The sequence below is a fragment of the Urocampus carinirostris genome, chromosome 6 (genome assembly GCF_059441175.1).
Source record: "Urocampus carinirostris isolate Australia breed hairy pipefish chromosome 6, RoL_Ucar_1.0, whole genome shotgun sequence".
Classification (NCBI taxonomy): domain Eukaryota; kingdom Metazoa; phylum Chordata; class Actinopteri; order Syngnathiformes; family Syngnathidae; genus Urocampus; species Urocampus carinirostris.
In genome coordinates this window covers 17,180,877-17,202,093 of record NC_142354.1, presented here as the reverse complement: position 1 = coordinate 17,202,093, position 21,217 = coordinate 17,180,877, and the positions used below count along the sequence as shown (strand labels likewise).

The window sequence follows — 21,217 nt, the reverse complement described above, 5'->3', positions numbered from 1 at the left end:
CCTAGCGGCTAAACTAGTTGGACAAGGCCAGTGACCACAGAGAAGCCTTAGGCCACCAGCAGTCAACACTTCAACACTCTGCATCCTGTGGTCCTCATCCCAACCGGCTCTCAAGCCCACCAGAATTCTTCTTCGCTCTACAGCCGAGGACATAAAGACTGGGCCGTCATCTTCATCGACGCAGAACATCTCGTGGTTGCAAGGTATTGGTATTGGTGTGACGTTAAAGGGGGAACTCTATCAAAATACCATAACGTAATAATCAAGCCAATGTTGTTGTCGGTTCAAATGGTGCCAGTTTAAGGTCTCAACCTCTAGTTGTCTATATTTTATCTTCTTATTAGTGTTTTGTGTTCTATTCAAGCTTCTTCAGTAGATGATTAGTAAAAGAAAAGTCCATAATCTAAGAGTGTGTGTGTCTTGATTAAGGTATATTGAACTATCAAAAACGGGAAAAAGAATTCACCTAAAGTGTGTGTTGCCACCCTTCAGAATAACTGAACAAGGTTTTTCATCCGTTTTCCTGACAATGATATAAAAAGGGGTAGCACGGCAGCGCAGTGGTTAGCACGTGTGTGGCACAGATCTGAGGTCACGGGTTCAAATCCAGCTACCAACCTTCCTGTGCAGAGTTTGCATGCTCTCCCTGTGCTTGCGTGGGTTTCCGCCGGGCACTCCAGTTTCCTCCCACATTCCAAAAACATGCATGTCAGGTTAATTGGCCAGTCCAAAATTGTCCCTAGGTGTGAATGAGCGAGCGAATTGTCTGTCCCTGAGTGCCCTGCGACTGGCTGGCAACCAGTTCAGGGTGTCCCCTGCCCGCTGCCCCAAAATGGCTGGGATGGGCTCCAGCACCCCCGCGACCATACTGAGGATAAGCGGTGCAGATAATGGATGATATAAAAAAGTATGTGGTGCTCCAAAAAGGCGAGACGAGTTTTGAAAAGATTAAAATCTGCTCTTTAATTCGATTGGTCAATAAATTGTTTGTTAAAATAATTTATTTACCACCCATATTCGCCACAATACAGTGGTCTGTAACCACCCGGCTGCGGACCGGTACCGGCCCATGGGTAGTTGGGTACCAGACCACACAGAAAAAAAGTTATTTGTTTCACCTGTTGCTGTTTTACCGACATTGCTATGTTTCAGAATAAACTGGAACTGGGGTTTTCTTAGGTGGTACGTTTAAACTAGAGGAAAGATGGGGCCTAAAAAACTCAGCCTGACCCAACCCGAGTCGCGTATATATAATAATAATAATAATAATAATTTCCTTGTATTGTCATTCTGTGTAACAATGTACACAGAACGAAATGTCGATTGCACCTGACCCGTTGTAGCGAGCCGATGCAGCCGCAGCCAACAGAGGGCGCCGCCGACCACTTTTTAAGTCTTAGGAATGAAACCCGAACCCGACGGATTAACTCGATTTGATAAATGAGCTTGAAATAAACCCGAAGCTTTAGTCTGGCCATGCGTACTTCAGTGCCAAACTGTGGGTTTCGGGGTTTACTTGGGCTGCAAATAGTGAAAGATTAGGCCAGTAAGGCTTATAAGCGATTGGCAAGAAGTTGACATGACGTCTGACATGAGGGAGGTGGAAAGAGGAATTTGTGCATCTTTTACCCCAACACCAAGGAGGGAATTTTATTTTTAGTGAGTTAAAATGATAGTTTGGTAAGCATTTTCTTTAAGTAATAATTACTTGCGTAAAAGTACATGCTGTGTATCCTGCACGAATAGTGAAAAAAAAAAACGATAGAGAGAAGCCCGTCATAATGGCAAGGAAAAACTCAAAGAGCAGATGCAAAAGAGCAAGTGTTCTAAATAGAGCTGTCCTCTGAGGTGAGACCAGTAAGAGTTGCGATGCTTCACATGAACGCCATAAAGACAAGTCACTAAAGCAGCCATAGCGCAATATTTTCTACATTTTTCTTCATTTAATGTATGTTTTATACTGCCAAGAAACCTGGAAATGGCAACCATTTCTAGCATAATCAAGCACTTCACCCAAAATTCAAGCATTTTCCTGACCTTGAAAACAAATCTGAATTTGAAGCATAGTTAAGCACCCGTACGAATACCGTTTGTTCTTATGACTGTTACATCATTTTCGCTATCGGCCAATCATGTGGCTGTTCTTTGATACCGACACCTCTAAGGTCTAATCAGTTTTTTCTAACCTTGACGATTTAATAAAAAGAGTGGGTTCAGGGGAGGGCGGCGGAACGGGGAATGGAATTTTCTATCTGAAGGCTTCTCGTTTCTTCTTGTTTTAGGTGTCAACTCAGAGTAAAACTTCACAGAACCTGTCAGAAGGAATTCGGCATCCCAATGTTAAACACAAAAATCAAAATGCTGTGTTGACCGCACCTCGATCTGCCCGATGGTCTTCTGGTACTCCGTCTCTCTGTTCTTAAAGAGCGACTCGGTTTCATCAATGAGGCTACCAAGACTCCTGTCGTTGGATTCCTTGGAAAGGTAGAAGGGGGGTTATTAAGTCAGATTTCTATATTGTCACAATTCAAACTGTATCCGGAACGTACGGAAGACATCGCATTTGATGCATCTGAGATGTGTGTCTAGAGCACAGGTGTCAAACAGGCGGCCCGCGGGCCGGATCAAAGAAGCGCAAGAGAAAAACGAGCTGCTGGTTGAAATATGTCGACTTGATGTACAGCATTTGTGAGAGGGACCTGGCTTTGGTTACTTGCATTTCTCTCGCTCGATCACTCACACACTCTCTGTTACTCTCTGTCTATGTCTTTTTACCTTCTCTTGCTCTCTCTTCCTTTCCCCTTCTCTCTTTCTCTTTGGATTTCTTTCTTTCTATTTCCCCCTCTCTCACTATTTCTCCTTTTGTCTCTTGTTTCTCATGCTCTCTATCTCTTTCCCTTTCTCTCTATTTTCCACCTACCTTCTCTACCTTTCTCTCCCTCTCTTTCTCTTATTTCTTTCTCTTTTTCCTTTCTCTCTAATCTACTAATCCGGCCCCCGAGAGAACGTTTGTTCTATCGTGTTAAAATGAGTTTGACACCCCTGGTCTAGAGCAATTTAGCAGGCTGTAGGCCGTGAGACCATGTCTAGTGTGTTGCAGGATATCGCCCAGTTTTGTTTTTACAAAAAAGGATGCCATTGTTCAATATATTTGCTTTTTTTCAGTAACTAATATTCATCCTTACCAGTAGGTGGCAGCAGATTACTATTAGTTTTCTTTGTATATACGAATCATCTGCTCATGAGGTAGTACAGGAAAATATATACATTAGGTTTTGCTGTTTACGATTACACTGCAAAAGATAACATATAGTTAAATATTGCACATTATTTTGCTGATTTAATTATTATTATTTCTAAGTTTACTCGAATAATAAGTTAGAACGGAATAATACGTTTTGGTTCCACTAGCAAGTCATTTTTGCTAATAATAATTGTTATTTTGGTTCATTTTTTAAATAACTTTATTTGAAAACGTAGACCTTGAAAAACATTAAAATCTAATATAATATAACAAACCCTCTTGAGTCAACACAAAATAAGAAAATAATTTAAGCTTTAAAAAAAAAGGATATGAAAAGTGGTGCTGGAGCATTAAGTATTCCTATAGAGAATTACAGGTAAAATCTTAATCCTGAGTCAGAGCCCGACCCAACCAAAATCTCAGCCTAGAGGGGCCTAAAATGTCAATCATTACGTTTGGGTTGGGCCTGGCTTCTCTCTTGTTAACTTTTTTTGGTCTTGTCACAACTCACTATTCTATTGCTACAGTAAACCGTGGTCCGCAAATACACAGAAGTCGCCTTATCACAACTTGTACTGTAGTAAACTTTTGCTATGTCAATTCGAAGAACTCTTTCCTCTCTGTTCATTATTCACCCATCATTGTTCTTCTTTGTCTCTCTGCCCCCCTCTCAAAGTGCTGCGCTAGATTTCTACCTGCTAATGTGGTTTATTGCCCGATTTTCATACTGTCAAAATGACGGACAGCTTTAAATATTTCACATCAACATCCAAAGGAACAGTTTGTAATATTTAATGCCTCCTAGTGGTACAAAAAAAAAACCTTCATCCAGTAAAATGGGGATGAATAAAGTATCTATCTATATAAAAATGAAAAAAACATTGATTTGAATACCAGGAAAAAATATATGAATTATCGTACTATTTCTAATTTTTTATTAAAAAACCACATGTCAGGAAATTTGTATTTCTTTTACAACTGTGGAATCCCCACTAAGATTGGCGCCATGTTTATCCAGCATCCTGCCGCCACACAGTGGTCAATATTACACATTGGGGCTTTAAACAAATCTGTCAATGATGGGAAATTGTTGGTTAATGCAGTGCTCATCAATTTTTTGTCACGCCCCTTCTAGAAAGAAGAAATCCTCTCGCAGCCTCCCAAGATCGATCATTTTTTTCTAAGTGATCAGATAATATTGGTGGGGACAAACAAAGATTGCTAAATATTGGTGGTAACACGTCACCATGCTAAATCTACGCCTTTCGGCACATTTTAACTGAGGAAGAACGCAAGCGTCTTATCAGAGTAATTGGGCAGTCTTTGGGCTTTGTGCTGTCCGCTGTCAACATTTTAAACATAGCAAGCACAGCAGTTTTTGCCCGTCTCCCTCCAAGGTCGCAGTGAAGTGCTATGTGAGAAGATTTTTGTTTGTTTGTACCCCGTCTTTCTTTGCCTGTCTGTGTTGAATGCAATTTTCGTGGAGTCACTTGAGAGCTTGCTACACTTCGTGTCCACACTTATTGTCTGTGCTTAATGCACTGCATGGAGGCTAAATGTAAACAAAGCACTGAGAACATCACGGTCCCCTAGTGTAGTGGAGATGCAATTGCACTTTATTCTGGGGGATGTTAAGAAAAGTTCCTCGGAGTCAAATGCGTCTGCGGCCCCCAGAGGGAGCCCTGCCCCACTATTTGAGAACCACTGCAGACACAGAGTAAGAAAAGACGCAAATGTTTATACAGTCTTATTTATCTTGGATTTCGTTACAGAAGACAGGATTTAATTTGTTAAATAAATCACCTCTCTTCCTTCTGAGTCCTCACAAATAAGATGACATTTTGGGTCGCATCGGGCTCGGGCTGTAATACCCGCGGGCCTGGGTCGAGTCGGGCTGGATTTTGTAGACCCGATCTTACCTCTCTTCGAGAATAGAGGACTCACCGGTTCAGCGGCCTCCGTGTTGCCCTCATTCGGAATCGCGTTGGCGCATGCCGGGGGCGCCGCCGTGGTTGTTGCGCCGCACGGCACGTTGTAGTTTGCAAAGTCTTCCCAAAGCAAAAGCGTCTCTTCGTTTTCCTCCCATGTCAGACTGTCGCAGTCATCGTCCAGTTCGAAAGTCTCGCGCCTGGCAACAGAGGAGTTATCGGAACCGTGTCTGCAGAATGATGGGAAGAGACAGAGAAAGGAAGAAGAGAAGGAAAGAGAAAACGAGTAAGGTGGAGTCAGGCAAAGACACGTGCAAAGAAGAAACGGAGACATGTTAGTAATTCATAAAAGAAGTGTTAGGAAAGGTGAGTCAGTCAAGAAGCAAGCCGTTATTTCTACATTTTACAATCAAACACCACTCCAACAAACAACAACCCTTCCTAAAATATCATTTTTCTAACTATCAGTCATATGTTTCTTATTTCATTACACTTTTAACTCATTTCTCTTATAAAATCAATTACAATAAAATTGTAAATTAAATGAGAACAAAAATCATCTCGGTTCATATAATTCTGCTTATTTAAATGTATATTATCTTAACGCAAAAATATGTTTTGGATAAACAATTATTCTGCTCATTTTAATATTGCTTTTTTTTTTAAATATAAAATAATAAAAATAATACTTAAAATGAGCTAAATTATCCTTGATTACAGACAATTCCCCCTTTCAACAAAATGTTAATTAACAATATATATGATATAACGAAACATATGTACAATATAACATGTTAAACTACATAAATAAACACGTTTGGAAAAAAAATATGGTGTAAGATTATTTTGTAAGGGAAAATACAACAGTTTGTAAGGGCATGGAGCCCTGGAGGTTGACAGGAATGCTACATAGTCATAATCGGAAGGCTAGTTGAGTGAAAATGCAACGTTCCGTTGACACACTAGAGGGCACCAAAGCACCGATTGAAAATAACAAGCAGTTACGCTTGAGTTGGTGCAGAGGAGGTCTGCGTTTGGGTGTGGACGCTTCAACTTACAACTGATTTAGCATTCTCTTCATCTCATCCGTGATGTTGAGCGCGTCCTCCTCCAACGGGCTTGGCTCTGCATCCATCTCAGAAACGTCCTCGTTGGACGCCGCCTTACGCTCTTTCTTTTTGCAGGCTGCCGAAGAGCTCTGCTAAAAAGAGGAATAAACCTTATCACATGGATGACAGTTTTATCAAATGGAGAACTATCGGAGTAGAGGAACTGATGAGCATTTCACATATTTGTCCGAAGTCAGGCTCTATTCAATAATAAGATAAAATGCCAACCAGGGCTGTAAATGCAAAGTGATAAAAGTGCTAATAATACAAATACAAAAGCAGCATAAACCAAATTTCCCGAAAAAGGGGTGAATCTGCCTTGTGGCCCAGCCTATCTCCGGTCTCATGGTGCCCCCCTTCCCTCCAAGTTGGTATGTTCCATTATGCCTAATTCGCAATTTGGTGAACACCTGAAACGGCAACAAGAGTCCAGAGTGGAGAAAAGAAAAAAACAAGAAAAAAACGAGATGAGGCTCATGCGTCGTTTGCCGGTAGTCAATGTTAAAATAGAAAAAGCTCATTTTGTACCATATTTCCACACCCATTTGGCGCACTGTTTTAAAGGGCGCACTCTCCTTGGCTCAAAATACTTTTTGGTCGGCTCATATGGCGCACTGGCCAATTGGATGCGACCGCTCCGGCGCACTGGCCAATAAGATGAGAGAGTCTCACGCGACCACAGTACAGTCCATTTACCATTTAAATAAGTAAACAAAACATAATTTACCACTGTGCTCTCAAACACAAGCCGTTTTATTTCCAAATAGATAATAATTGAAGGATCATAGAAATCAGTATCAATTCATAACTTTTTGTTTTCAATAGTTAATGGTTTATAGCGGCACAGTTCTGATGTCATGGGTTCAAATCCAGCGACTAGTTTTTTTTTCTATTGCACCGTGGTCATCCTGGAGGGGGATTAGCGTGTGAATCCCCTTCTTAAGGGTTCTTATTATCCTCATGCTGAGGTTTTTTGAGTTTTTCCTTGCCCGCATGTAGGTTTTAGATCAGGGGATGGTGTCATTGTAACCTGTGCAGTCCTTTGAGACATTTTGTGATTAAAGGCTATACAAATACATGTGATTTGACTCCTGTGCAGAGTTTGCATGTTCTCCCGGGGTTGCGTGGGTTTCCTCCGGGCACTCCGGTTTCCTCCCACGTTCCAAAAACATGCATGTTGGGTATATTGGCAGGATCAAATTGTCACTATGGGAATTGAGTTGTCTGTCTCTGTCCTGTGACTGGCTGGCAACCAGTTCAGGTTGTCCCTACCCACTGCCCGAAGATAGCTGGGATGGGCTCCAGCACCCCCGCAACCCTACTGAGGATAAGCGGTACAGATAATGGATGGATGGTTAATAGATAATCCATCAAAATGTGACATTAATGTGGTCAACAGACAAGGAGAAGATACATAATTATCATAAAACAATCTAAACAGGATGATTTGGACTCCAGGCACTGTTCATATTTTGCTTCTTCATGAGTATATTACCTGTGGGTCGCCCCCCCCCTTACACCCCTATCTCTCTGAGCGTAGACCACCTTACACAAATGGATTAGGAGGTTTTGTGTATTTTGTTATAGTTATTGTGGGAAATAGACTCAGCAGCACGCTGGTTAAGTGGTTAGCGCATCCGCAGCACAGTTCTTAGGTCATGGGATCAAATGCAGCTACCAGCCTTCCTGTGCAAAGTTTGCATGTTCTCCCTGTGCTTCAATTTCTCCGGTTTCCTCCTACATTACGAAAACATGCATGTCAGGTCCAAATTGTCCCTAGGTGTGAATGAGCGAGTGAATTGTCTGTCTCTGTGTGTGCCCTGCCTTGCAACCAGTTCAGGGTGTCCCCTGCCCACTGCCTGAGGATAACTGGGATGGGCTCCAGCACCCCTGGGACTCTACTGAGGATAAGCAGTGCAGATATTGGATGGATGGATGGATCCTTATCAGAGCTTGCTGATTAGTTGCGGCAGTGTTCGAGGAGGGAGCCTTTGAAAAGAAATCCCGGAGTACGAAAAATTCCCACTCACCCTCTCCGGAAGCGACCTGGCCGGGCTGGCGTTGAACATCTTGGACATGTCCTCTGAATTACGCTGCTGCGCCACGTCGCACAGCTTAGCCGTGATATCGATGCGTCTGCAGATGTCCATGTCCACCCGACGGGCTTTCTCCTGAATCTTGGAGTCCAGGTCAGACATTTGCTACACACAGAGACAAACTATCTTGAAAACTCTATTTAAAAGGCAATGAAATAAAATTAAAGGAACAAGAGATTTGGCTGTATTGTGCAGTGCAACTGAAAGCAAGTGCTAGAAAGCACAAGGAAGAGTACAAACTGCGGGCACTCAAAGTTCCCCAATTAATTTTTTTTCCCAGCCTTTTTGGGGTTTTGAGGTATCTTAGCAGTAAAATGGCGGAAAATTATATTAGTTCCCTCGAGTTAAGGCTCATGTCATTCAAATTCAAATTTCTCGACATACCAGTATTTAAAAAACGCACAGTTCATGTATTTTTGTTTATTTTCCAAATCAACATATACGTTTTAATGAATTGTTTTATTTTTTTTACCACTGGGAAGCGCTCACTAACACACACTGTCTGAGTTTACAGAGCCTATGGTCTTCATCTCAATACCGTATTTCTTAAACCTATACTCAAATTTTGAGTAGTTATAGTATAAGACGCCATGAGAACGTATTCCTGGATTCAGTTTTTGCATATTTATCACTCAAACCATCAAAATTTAATATCACACAGAAACAAAACAAGGAAATACAAAATGCAGTTTTGAAATGTGGATTCCCTTTATGAAGGCGCAAAATAATCTAGGCCTATTTGGCCCTATTTGAAAAAGTAATTGTTAGGTCACAAGGTAACTGCGACTAAACTGTTTTAGTGAAGCTGAGTTCAATTCCACAGGCCACACCCAAATTTGATTGCCATTACTTGTGTTGAATCGAGAAATCACTTAAATTAAATCTGTTGGACAAAGTGAAGTAGGCTACAAAATCTAAAGAACAGCTTAACGTGGCACAATCCACAGAAATTACAAAAGAAATTATTAAAAAAAGAGTGATTGTAATCTATCGGTTCGGAAAATGTCACAAATACATTTCCAAGGCTGTAGGGCTTACCCGAACCACTGCCAGAGCCATTATCCACGAATGACAAAACCTGGGAACAGTGGCAAACCTTCCCAGGAATAAGCATCCAACTACGATTACTCCAAGAGTGCTACGATGACTCATACAGGAGGTTACAAAAGAACCTCAAAAAACATCCAAAGAACTGCGGGCCTAGCTGGCCTCAGTTAAGGTCAGTGTTAATGACTCCGCTATAAGAAAGACACTGGCCAAAAATGGCATCCATGGGAGAGTTACCAGGTGAAAACCATTGCTGGCACAAAAGAACACAGTCATTTCATATTTGCCTAAAAGCATCTTGATAATCCTCAAGACTTTTGGGGAAACAATCTGTGGACAGATGAGGTACTTTTTGGAAGGTCTGCAGCCCGGTGCAACGGGCCTAAAAATGGCACCGTATTTGACCCCCCAAAAAAACATGATGCCAACAGTAAAGCATGGTGGTGGCAGTGTGATGGCCTGGGGCTGCTTTGCTGCCTCAGGACCAGGACAACTTGGCTGTGGTTGACAAAATAATGAATGCTGGTATTTACCAGAAGATCCTAAAGAATAAGGTCTGGCCATTAGTTTGTGCCCTCAAACTCAAGGGCTCTTTGATCATGCCGCATTAGAATGATCTGAAACGCAAGTCCAACTCTGAATGGCTAGAATCGAAACAAAATGAAGGTTTTGGAATGGCTAAGTCAAAGTCCGGATTTAAATCCAATTGAGATGCTGTGGTGTGACCTTAAACGGGGAGTTCCTGCTAGAAAACCATCCAATATAGCAGATTAGATACAATCTTGCAAAGAAGAGTGGGCCAAAATTCCTCCACAGCGTTGTGAAAGGTTCGCGATTAGGTTCAAGGGCGATTTACTTTTTCATTTACGGCCAGATAGATTTAGATTTTTTTTTCTATGATAAATGGAATCAACATCTCAAGACTGCACTTTGTATTTCGTTAGGTCTCTTTGTAATAAAATAAAATTGGTTTGATTATTGTAAGATAAATGATCGTTTGATTACAGTTTGAATGTGCCTTTGTATGATTTTAACAAAGATTATATCCAGGTTCCTTTTGTATTCTTGCAATAATTGTATGGCCTTTGCTTTGGTGCTGGGAAGGGCCAGGAAGCCTGCTCAAGAGTTTTCCTCCCTACATTCCTTTCTTCTTATAGAGACGCATTATACCTCTTGGGTTTCATTTTCCTTACTGCTTATCTGATATGCTCACACGCCATCTAGCGACCAGCATTATTCACTTCATTTAAAAATGTGTTTACTGTCTAAACCAGTGTTTTTCAACCTTTTTTGAGCCAGGGCATGTTTTAGAAACATTTTGCGGCACGCCGCTAACCAAAAATGTTATAAAATGACACTGAACAGTATGTTTAATTACAATATAATTTATAATACCCCCAGTTTTTACAGCACAGACACTTGACAATGACATAATATTTGCAGAAAATGATTCATAAATGTTTTATAACATTTTGAATTTTAAAAAGTGACACTGGATAATTTCTCACGGCACACCTGACGATCTCTCATGGCACACTAGTGCGTCACGGCACAGTGGTTGAAAATCACTGGTCTAAACCATTCAGATTATTTTCTTGTATTCATGTGACCTCGCTTAAGCCAATCAGATGTGTTGTTCTATGCCTGTGCTTTCCAATAAATGAGTCCTCAGCCATAGGCGGAGCGTTATTCCTTCCAGAGCAGATCTAGGAAGCAGACTACGGAAGCACACGCCTCTGATGGAAGGGCTATCAAAAACCTAATTTCCAACTCAGAGTATTTTCTCAAGTTTTAACCTTGACAATAATCTGAAACCTTTGTGAGTAATAAATATGCAAAAACACAGAAATCAGGAAAGGGGCGAATTCTTTTTCACGACACTGTATTGACCAATACTAGGTACAAAAATCATACTAAAATACAATTCCCTTTCTTCAGCAAAAATGAAATTTTCTTCATATTGAATCTATCTATCTAATGGTATTTCACTATTTCTTTAATTTCGGGTTTGTGATTGTTAAATGGTCACCAGCAGGGAGACATACCGATAACGGGTACCATCGTGAGTACCAATATATTAACAAAGTTTGGTATTGGCACCGATAACTGGTATCGATACTGTCCCAATCCAAGTCTATTTGTTTGAATATAGCTAAAGTGTAAATGTGAGAATTTACAAATACAGATTCCCTGAATGATTGTTTTGGATAGGATTTGGTTGGTCAAACCAGATGAAACACGAAAAGGTGTCATACAAAAAATTGTTATCTCAAACACGACCACCAATGATTGTGACCACGTCTAAGGGTGAGTATGTACGAAACCTCTACAGCAAGGGTCTCAAAGATGCAGCCCGAGGGCTAGTTGTAGCCCGCGGGACAATGTTTTGATGGCCCACGCCTTACTATGGATGTTTAATGTAGCGGTTTGTTATGGTTGCTCCCACCGGGGAGGAGATTGTCACTCCAACACTGCTGTTGAACTGAAATTTAAAGGAAACCTTTTCTTATTTTTATTAATATTTCACATGAAATAATTTTACAACAAATTATTTGGAAAGGAACCCTATTAACATCAGTTTGAGTTTGAAAAATGAAATGTTCAAAGTTCTGTCCGGAATTTGGAAATGTTCTACTCGCTGTCGCCATCTTCTGGCTTAAGTCATTATCGCAGACCCTGCCAAGTTCCTTTTGTGGCAAATGTCTTAGGCACGCCTGAATCAACTCTTCCTTTTTTTATCTTTTGGGGGTTTAGACTGTATTTGAAACCGGTCTTTTCTTACTTTTACCATTCTGAAGTCAGATTTTTCTGTAGTTTTTTTTTTAGCGTTACTGTAGTTTTATTTTTGTACAAATTTTGTAGTATTTCTGAAGTAATTTTATGTAGTATTTCTGTAGTACTTTTGTTGTATTTCAAAAGTAGATTTTCTTTTTGTTTATCTGTAGTATTTTACAGTACTTTGTAATATTACTATAGTTTTATGATTATAGTATTTTGTAGTATTATCTTTTTTAGTATTTTTGTACCATCTTTGTTGTATTTTGTAGTATTTCCTTATAAGAATGTTTGCTGTATATGTGCAGTATTTTGTAGTACAGCGTTACTGTAGTTTTATTTTTGTAGTGTTTTTGTGATATTTTCATAGGTGAATTTTTTGTAGTATCACTATAGGTGTAATCTGCAGTATTTCTGTTGTAATCCCCTTAGTAGTATTTTCGTAGTAATAATTCTCTAGTAGTTTTTTTTATATTAAAGTATGATGTATTGGTATTTTTTTAGTATTTTAGTAGGAGTATAATTTATGTATTTCTAAAGCAGTATTTTAGTAGTATTTTCATAGAATTTTTGTGGTATTCCTATAGTATTGTTTTTGTCATACTTCTTTGGTATTTTTGTAATATTACTGTAGTTGTCTTTTTGTTGTGTTTTTGGAGTAAATAATTCAGCAGTAGTATTTTGTAATATAGCATCACTGTAGAAGTATTTTTGTAGTAATTCTATGCTCTGTTTTTCATTTCAGAATGAAAGCAAAATAATATATGAGGTCCCTGTTTTGAAGCACTATATTTGATGACAATGTTGGTACCAAAAAAGTTAACCACACTTGGGGCCCCCTGGTGGATGGGGGGCCCTAAGCAGCCGCTTAGCTGGCTTTTGCCCTGGGCAGACTATACATTGGAATCCTAATGACAATGATTGCATTTTTGTACTAAAGCATACCTGTCAACCTCCACGGCTCCATGCCCGTACAAACAGTGGTATTTTCCCGTACAAAATAATCGTACACCATATTTTTTTTTTCCGGAATGATGCATGATGGGAAATCCCCAGGCGGCAGACGCATGCAATTGACAAATTTGCGTTTTTCCGTACAGATTTCCCTGTACGTCGTACTCGTCTTAAAATGCATAAAAAAACGTACTTTGTACGGCAAAACCGTACAGGTTGACAGGTATGCTAAAGTAGTTTAGGTTTTTGTTTTTTGTTTTGTTTGGTTATTTATTCGTGATTCATTGATTTTCTAAACAGATCTTTTCTATCTCAAGGGCTCATTTTGTTCAGGGCACAACTTTATCCGGACCCAATTTTTCCCAGCCCCTAAGAAAATTGAGTTTGAGACCCCTGCTCTACAACAACACGATCCACTCCCTCTGTAACACTCACCTGTCTCTGCATTTGGACATGCGGGATAAAGAGCACAGAAGAAAATGCCTGTTGAAAATGATTATTTGAGACGGATGAACCTCAAAAGCATAGGCGGTTATTCATCCCCCCAGTAAGCAGACATTGGGAGTGGCCCAATGTGTTTCTTCAAATCCCTGAGAAGCACAGCTGGCAAGGAACAAAAGCATGGCACAAAACAGGAAAAGGCCTTTGGAGATCTATATCGTTCCTTTCAACAGCAAATTCTTTGGATCTCTGCCTTTGCATTCTTCGAAGGACGGAAGGGTTTCCCAGTTTAGCGCCTTGCGCGTGGGAACGACAATAAGAACAAAAGGACGGGTGGGACGGTTACGTCCCAGCAGACCGCGGTTGCTTACATCGCTCATGAGGCTCTTGAAGACCACCAACTCTGCCTTCAGTCGCTCCACCTTCTCGTTCAGGTCGTCTTGAATCTCTGATGACTCTTTGGCGCGCTGAGGAGAACCAAAATCAGATGATATTTTTTAAGAAAAGTTCAGTTGACTTTACTGTATCTATTGTAAATTATAGATTGCAGAGTACACCTGATTAAAATGGACATAATCAAAATAAGAATGGAACTCGTTTTAGTCTATGTACAAGCCGCACTGGGTTTAAATCCACAGGCATGAAAACAGTATTAAAAATGAGCGCGTGGGGAATTCCGCATTGAAGTCGTGACCCAATTTCAGCCGTGTCATTTTTTAGTTCTGCTCGGAGTTGTTTACGACACATGTTTTCAGATCATATGACCATTCAAGTTGGTGATTACAAAGATGAACATATAAATACTACTGCGCCAAAAGAAAATGTAAATGAGGGCTGTGTTAGGTAAAAGGTGAGCCCTATATTTCTAGAGGACAGCCCAAAAACAAAAATACTGTGGAGAATAGGTATCTAAAAGCATTTCAATAATTAATGAATGCAAATTTCTTTTAAAGTATAATGCATTGTATTTATTATATTGTTCTCTGGTTCTGCCATACTTAATATATTGTGCAGAAGTCTGGGGCAATAATTACAAAAGTTCACTACAGCCCCTTTTTATCCTACAAAACATGCACTCAGAACCATACACAGGGTAGGATATCGAGATCATAATAATATTTTATTCCTGCAGTCAAAATTATTAAAATTGGATTATTTAGTAAAATTTTTCACAACTGCAATTTAAGGTTAACAAAAACATAGTGCCAGAAAACATCCCAAAATTATTCATTCGGAAAGGGAAATTATAACTTGAGGGGCTGTAGTAAATTCAAAATCCCAAAGGTGAGAACCACCAGGAAAAGTATGTGTGTGTCTGTGCGTGGAGTCAAACTTTGGAACAATTTACAAGACGAGATCAAACAATGTCCAACTATTCATGTGTTCAAATTTAAATACAAAAAAATATTACTGGCAGAATACAGAGATGAAGAAAATGGCGTATGAGTGATACTAGAGATTGGAAATACTGTGTTTACAACTAAAGTTAACTTTGTTATTGGTACTATTATTATATAATAACTGTTATTAATATTATTGCTATTGTTGTTATTATCATTGGTGTCACAATGATATTTAGTGACTAGTAGCATTATAACGTTAATAGATGGGTACTACGATGATTAGTGTATAAAATATGTGACTATTGTTATTATTATAATTATCTATATCTGACCTATGTAATATGTATATCCTTGACATTGTGTAATATTTAGAAACAAAAGAGGAGCTATCTATAGAATGTAATTTAAAGGGAAGATGAAGGGGTAGGGAAAAGAAGTGTCTTACTACCCCTTTTCGATCATGTTATGTTAAACTTTGTTTTGTTGTTGAGTCATTGTTTTTGTCCCGTTTTTATTTTATAATGTTCGAAATAAAGTTTTCGTTCATTCAATAGTGCCAGAATGCAACACAGACATGAACTCATTGTTTTTGTGTAGTAACTGGTGGTTGCATCAGAGATAGACCAAACTGCATTCACTTGTAACCGTTCCTCAGGGATTAAAGGAAACATCAGCGACATGGCGTTGACACCTATGATATGAAAGTACAGAGTTGTTGATAAATAACTTCCACTGCTGTTCAATTTGGATGTAAACATTGAGGACTTGAATTGTGGGTGAAGAAGTTCGAGATTTTGTTGTCTTCAAAACAGTAGCGTTAAACCTCCAGTTTTGCTCCTACGTATTATTTGCGTAATGTTGGCAAAAACATAATTTTTCCTCTAAAAGGGGGACATCTATTTTTCCAGATGTCACCGCTGTGTTTTGTATTTAAAACGCATGCGTTGTGGAAGATTGTGTATTTCAAAGTTTGTAACATCCATTCCCTCTTCTGCTTGCACTTATTATAAAATTGATTTTTTTTGTCTTGGGGCTGTGCATTAAGTCCTTAGAAGTACTTCTGCCTTTTAGTTTTGAAGTTCAGCGTTCGAGTGGCACATTTTTCGGTATGCTAAAAGGATAATGCCTCTGTAGAACACTGCTCCATCTATTTTTGTTGACCGCCAATTCAAACAAGTACAAATCGATTGGAGCAAACGCAGAAAGAGGTCAGCATACTAACAGCTTCATCAGGACGCGGACCTTTGCCTGTTTTTACTATGTGTTTTGGGGGAATTTTGCACAACTTAGTGGAAGTGTGTGCGACACTCGTGACAAACATTCAATTTTCTTAGCGTATTTCTTCAGCATACTAGCTTATTTAAGGACAAGCTTTCCATTATTGAGCTTTTGTCGTATAGGGAGTTAATTCCTGTCTTGTCCCAACTTAGTGTTGGTTTTCCAAAGACCACCTGCTAGCCTACTAAACATTTAGCACCTGTTAGTAGTAAAAATGGCATTTATTGAACAAAACATCCATCCACCCATCCATTATATGCTCCGCTGATCCTCAGTAGGGTCGCGGGGGTGCTGGAGCCCATCCAAGTCATCTTGGGCAGTGGGCAGGGGACACCCTTAACTGGTTGCCAGCCAGTCGCAGGGAACATAGAGACAGACATCTCACTCGCTCATTCACACCTAGGGACAATGTTTTTGGAATGTGGGAGGAAACCGGAGTTCCCGGAAGAAACCCACGCAGGCACGGGGAAAACATGCAAACTGCTAAACACCCATCCACCGTTGACTTATATAGAAAGCCCAAATAATGTACATGAACTCGGCAAATGTATTTTTCATTTAACGTCCTTCATAGTCCGATTCATCATCAGATACCCCGAAGAGTTGTTTCCCTTGCCGAGCTTTTTTGCGTTTATTTAAATCTTTCAGGACGACTTTGTTTTATCCATTCTCTAATATTTGTCTCTGGTAGTGTGACAATGATATAAAATCGAATGCCTTTTCTTATGTCAAGTCAAGTCACATGTATTTGTATACCCCTTAATCATAAAGTGTGTCAAAGGACCGCACAGGTTACAATTACACTATCGCCTGATCTTAAACCAACATGCGGGCAAGGAAAAACTCTAGACAAAAACCTCAGTGTGGAAAAAAGAAAACCTTGAGAAGGGGCCTCGCAAGTGGTAATCCACCTTCCAGGATAACCAGGGTGCAATAGATTAAGCATTAATCCATATCACTGGTGGTCTTGTGGTCAGGATTCACCAATCTCACCGCCGAGACCCGGGTTTAAGTTCCCTTGCATCCAATGTTTTGCAATTGTGGTCAGTGATTTTTTTCCGACTGAATCATCATCGCACAAATATGGTCGTATATTACTGTAAAATCTCATATATCACGTGCACCCAAACGTTTGAGTAATTTCTGATATTTGTATTTATTTCTGTATTTTATTCTAGCCACAATGTCAGTAAAATGTTAGCATTTGTCTTGTTGGTTTGCCGTAAATTAGGGCTGCACGATTTTGGACCTAATTAACCTAATTGCGATTTTTATAGACCAGTAAAGCAGTTTCGAAGTGATTTTCGAAGTGAGAATATTGCATTTTCTTTGGCTAGTTTTGTTTTTTTGTGAGTGCTTAAATATCATGACAAGCTTTAGTCTTGATAAAACAGCACCCTCTTGTGGTGATCTGTGTTGGATGGCCGCCTGTTGACCATTATTTACTTTTTGATTCGTCGTTAGTAGCATAGCATGCTGCTTGCAGAGGTCACCCAGCACTTATTGGCTAGTGCCGTTAAAACTTGCCTCTGATTGGCCGGCGCTGTTAAAAACCCAACAGTGACAACTCTGGTTGGCCGAAAACTCCATTACTCAAATAACAAAAGTGTCTTGCGATTACAGTCGCACTACGTCACATCGCAATGCCGATTAGATTTCGGTTAATCGTGCAGCACTATCTTTCATAAATTGAGAGTAATCCTAAAAACACACTTGAAATTTGTCATTTGCTATACTTAAATGGAAAAGTCTTTCTCATTTTTCTTGGCCTTCTACCAGCATTCATTTTTTTAAGTGTGGTGCACTGATATAATTTTGTGGAGTCAACATTGTTTGCCAACCTGGTGAAGGGAATCCACCGCAGACTCCAGCTGCTCACGTCTGGACAGCTCCTCTTCCCATCTGTGAAGACAATACAAAGTTGGCTTACTCACAAATTCGGGTTTGGTCCCCCGAGGACGAGACAGAGGTAATGTCTGCTTAGTACTGCCATCTTTGATTACACAATAACGTTCCCACACCCTGCTGCTACACTAAAGGTGATTTTAAGCCTTTTCAGAACAAATGCTGAAGCGCCTCGTTCGTGACAGCATCTGCTTTCAGACACTTGAGCAATAAACACACCCAATTCCTTTATGTGCTGGCTTAACCACAAAGGAAATTGAACAAAAATTTGTAAATGAGGGCGACACGGCAGCTGGGTGATTAGAGTGGAGCCCCATGGTGCAGAGGTTCATGGTTCAAGTGCACTTACCGCAGCCTGCCCGTGTGGAGTTTGCATGTTCTCCCCGTGCTTGCGTGGGTTTCCTCCGGGCACTCCGGTTTCCCCCACATTCCAAAAACATGCATGTCAGGTTAATTGGCCGGTCCAAATTGTTCCTAGGTGTGAATGAGCGAGTGAGTTGTCTCTCTGTGTGCCCTGTGATTGGCTGGCAACTAGTTCAGGGTGTCCCCTGCCCACTGCCCGAAGATGGCTGGGACGGACTACAGCACCCCCACGACCCTACTGAGGATAAGCAGGGCAGATTAATGGATGGATGGATGGATGGATGTGTAAATGAGTCTTAGTTATGGGGTGATTTTTGCTTTTAGCAAGCGGTTGTACTGGAATAGATATACTGATTATTTAGCGGGCCAATTATCTGCACTGATATTTGGGAATTTGACAGATATTGGTATCGCCATATTATGAAGCCGATTACACCGATATTAAAGCGCTGTGAAAATTCTTCAACAGCTTTGTGATCTGCGCTTGCTGCTTCCCGATTGCACTCCTAAGCTTGGTCACCCTATTATTTTTTGCTCGGTTTTGATAGTCATCGTTCTCCTTTTTTTTCTCAGACTGACAAAAAGTAACAAAAAGGAGATGCGATTTAAGAGATGTGATAAAACGGACATGCTACAGAATTCAGGTACTCTACAGGTACAAAGGTGTGGAATTAGCAGGGCTCCTACAGATTAACGCATGTTAAATTCAAGACTTTTTAAGACTTTTTAATGCAATTTAAAATCAAATTCAAGACCAAGTCAATAAAAATACAATTGAAACAGACAAACAAAAAACACATAATTTAGAGGCAATTTTAAACAAATGTTTATTCAAATTTTTTTTTTTAATCACATTTTAGTCTAGTTGACAACTTTCCATCTGAAAAACTCTCCAAAGGTTTTAGACATGGAAAATAATAAATACAAGTCAAGTCATGTTAATTTGTATAGCCCTTCATCAGAAGAAGTCTCAATGGATGGTTACAGTACATCATTCATCCTCAATAGAAACTGGCAGATAACTACTGATTCCATTGAACTTTTTTGTTACATTTATGAAGCTTTTTCATCATGATACAACTAAATGTTTAGAATTGTTTTTATATACTTAAAGGTTTTTATTGAGTTTTTTGAAGTCATTTTAATGCCAATTAAGGCCTTGTTTTTAAAATGATGAATTTAAGACTTTTCAAGAATCCGCGGGAACCCTGATGAGGTGCCGTACGGCGGGAGCCATTCGCGCAAACTTAACCGAGGTGATGTGTTAAGCAGTCAAAAGCACTGAGCGGTCTCTAGTGGTACTCTTGAGGATTGCTCGTGAACAGGAGCGAGGTTGATTTTTGTTAAAAAATAAATTAAAAAACGTGTCTATCGAAATTCTCATGTGTGGAGGTGTTCGTATGAAGCGGTACCACAGTATGTAACTATATTATCAGTTCATGGATTTTTCTGTGATTTAAACACAAAATGATAAAGCTAAGGCAAGCAGCGATGTTTCGAGGTCCCCAGGTTTCTTTCAGACTGCAGTCCAGGATGCCGGGACATCGACCATCAGTTATACTCTATCTAAAAATACCACTGTAGACCTCCTGGCAGCCGCGTGCTATAATTGTCCGCGCTGGTCTCGACACCTCCGATCACTCATCGGCTGCAGTACGACGGCCGTACCCTGCAGAGCACTTGTGGTTTTAAGCATCCGACTGCATCGGATTACAACGCGATGAGATGTGAGAGTGCAAGCTGAGTCACACACCAAGAGTTTGACAATGGACAAAGGTTTTATTGAGTTAGCGCCGAGCACTCGTTCAAAACTGTGACCCATAAAGCACACGAGGAACCTAGGGACTGTTTTATGAATTCATTATGAATCCATCCATGGATTTTAGAACTAATACATAGCAGTTGTGTCTATAACTAAAATCCTCATTGACTCAAACACTCTCTCTTTCCAAAGACCACCAATGTATTCTAGAACAAACCATGAGTTCTTTCACAATGGGGTGAGAACAACACCACGCTGGGAAGTGACTTTTGGCCACACAAGATGCGTCAGTGGCTATTCATTTTCAACAGATCTCTGGCTTGTTCCTCTTTCAATGTGCTGTCTGATTAAAGAGAGGTCTTCCTTGGCAGGATGCGAAACCTCCCTGCCCAAAAAACTTGCTGTGCTATTTCATAAAACCCAAAAGACCAAACGCTCTCTCTCTCTGTCTCTATCTGCTTCGAGACTTTGGCTAAGGTCAGCAGAGTTCGTGGCATCCATGCAGGACAACAAAAGGCAACAAGCAACATGTTTTTGAATCAAGTCAAGTCATGTGTATTTGTGACGCCCTTAATCACAAAGAGTCTCAAAGGGCTGCACAGACCACAGGTTAATGCAAACCACAGATTATTTTTAGAGCATCCCCTGGTCTAAAACCTACTTGAGGGTAAGGAAGAACTTAAAAACCTCAACATGAGGAAAATGAAGAAACCTTGAGAAGGGACTGCACATGAGGTAACCCCCCTTGCAGGATGACCAGGGTGTTGCAATAACAAATAATACACAGATATTCATCTCATCTCATTAGCTGCAGTGCTTATCCTCAGTAGGGTCGCGGGGGTGCTGGAGCCCATCCCAGCAATCATCGGGCAGTGGGCAGGGGACACCCTGAACTGGTTGCCAGCCAATCGCAGGGAACACAGGGACAGACAACCTGCTCGCTCATTCACACCTAGGGACAATTTGGACCGG

General features: G+C 40.3%; 1 protein-coding gene across 3 annotated transcripts in view; it reads right to left on the bottom strand.

Moving 5' to 3' along the window:
• Nucleotides 1–21,217, bottom strand: part of iffo2b (intermediate filament family orphan 2b) — a 58,167-nt gene that overhangs the window by 7,658 nt on the left and 29,292 nt on the right. The window contains exons 2-7 of one of the 3 annotated variants that reach the window (XM_088338073.1): nt 18,057–18,117; nt 13,966–14,061; nt 8,312–8,482; nt 6,231–6,373; nt 5,189–5,402; nt 2,377–2,475 (exon numbers count right to left, since the gene is read on the bottom strand). In XM_088338073.1, the coding sequence (XP_088194199.1) occupies nt 2,377–2,475; nt 5,189–5,402; nt 6,231–6,373; nt 8,312–8,482; nt 13,966–14,061; nt 18,057–18,117 (784 nt within the window). The remainder of the gene's footprint in view (nt 1–2,376; nt 2,476–5,188; nt 5,403–6,230; nt 6,374–8,311; nt 8,483–13,965; nt 14,062–18,056; nt 18,118–21,217) is intronic. The other 2 variants (XM_088338075.1, XM_088338074.1) reach the window with 2 other exon arrangements.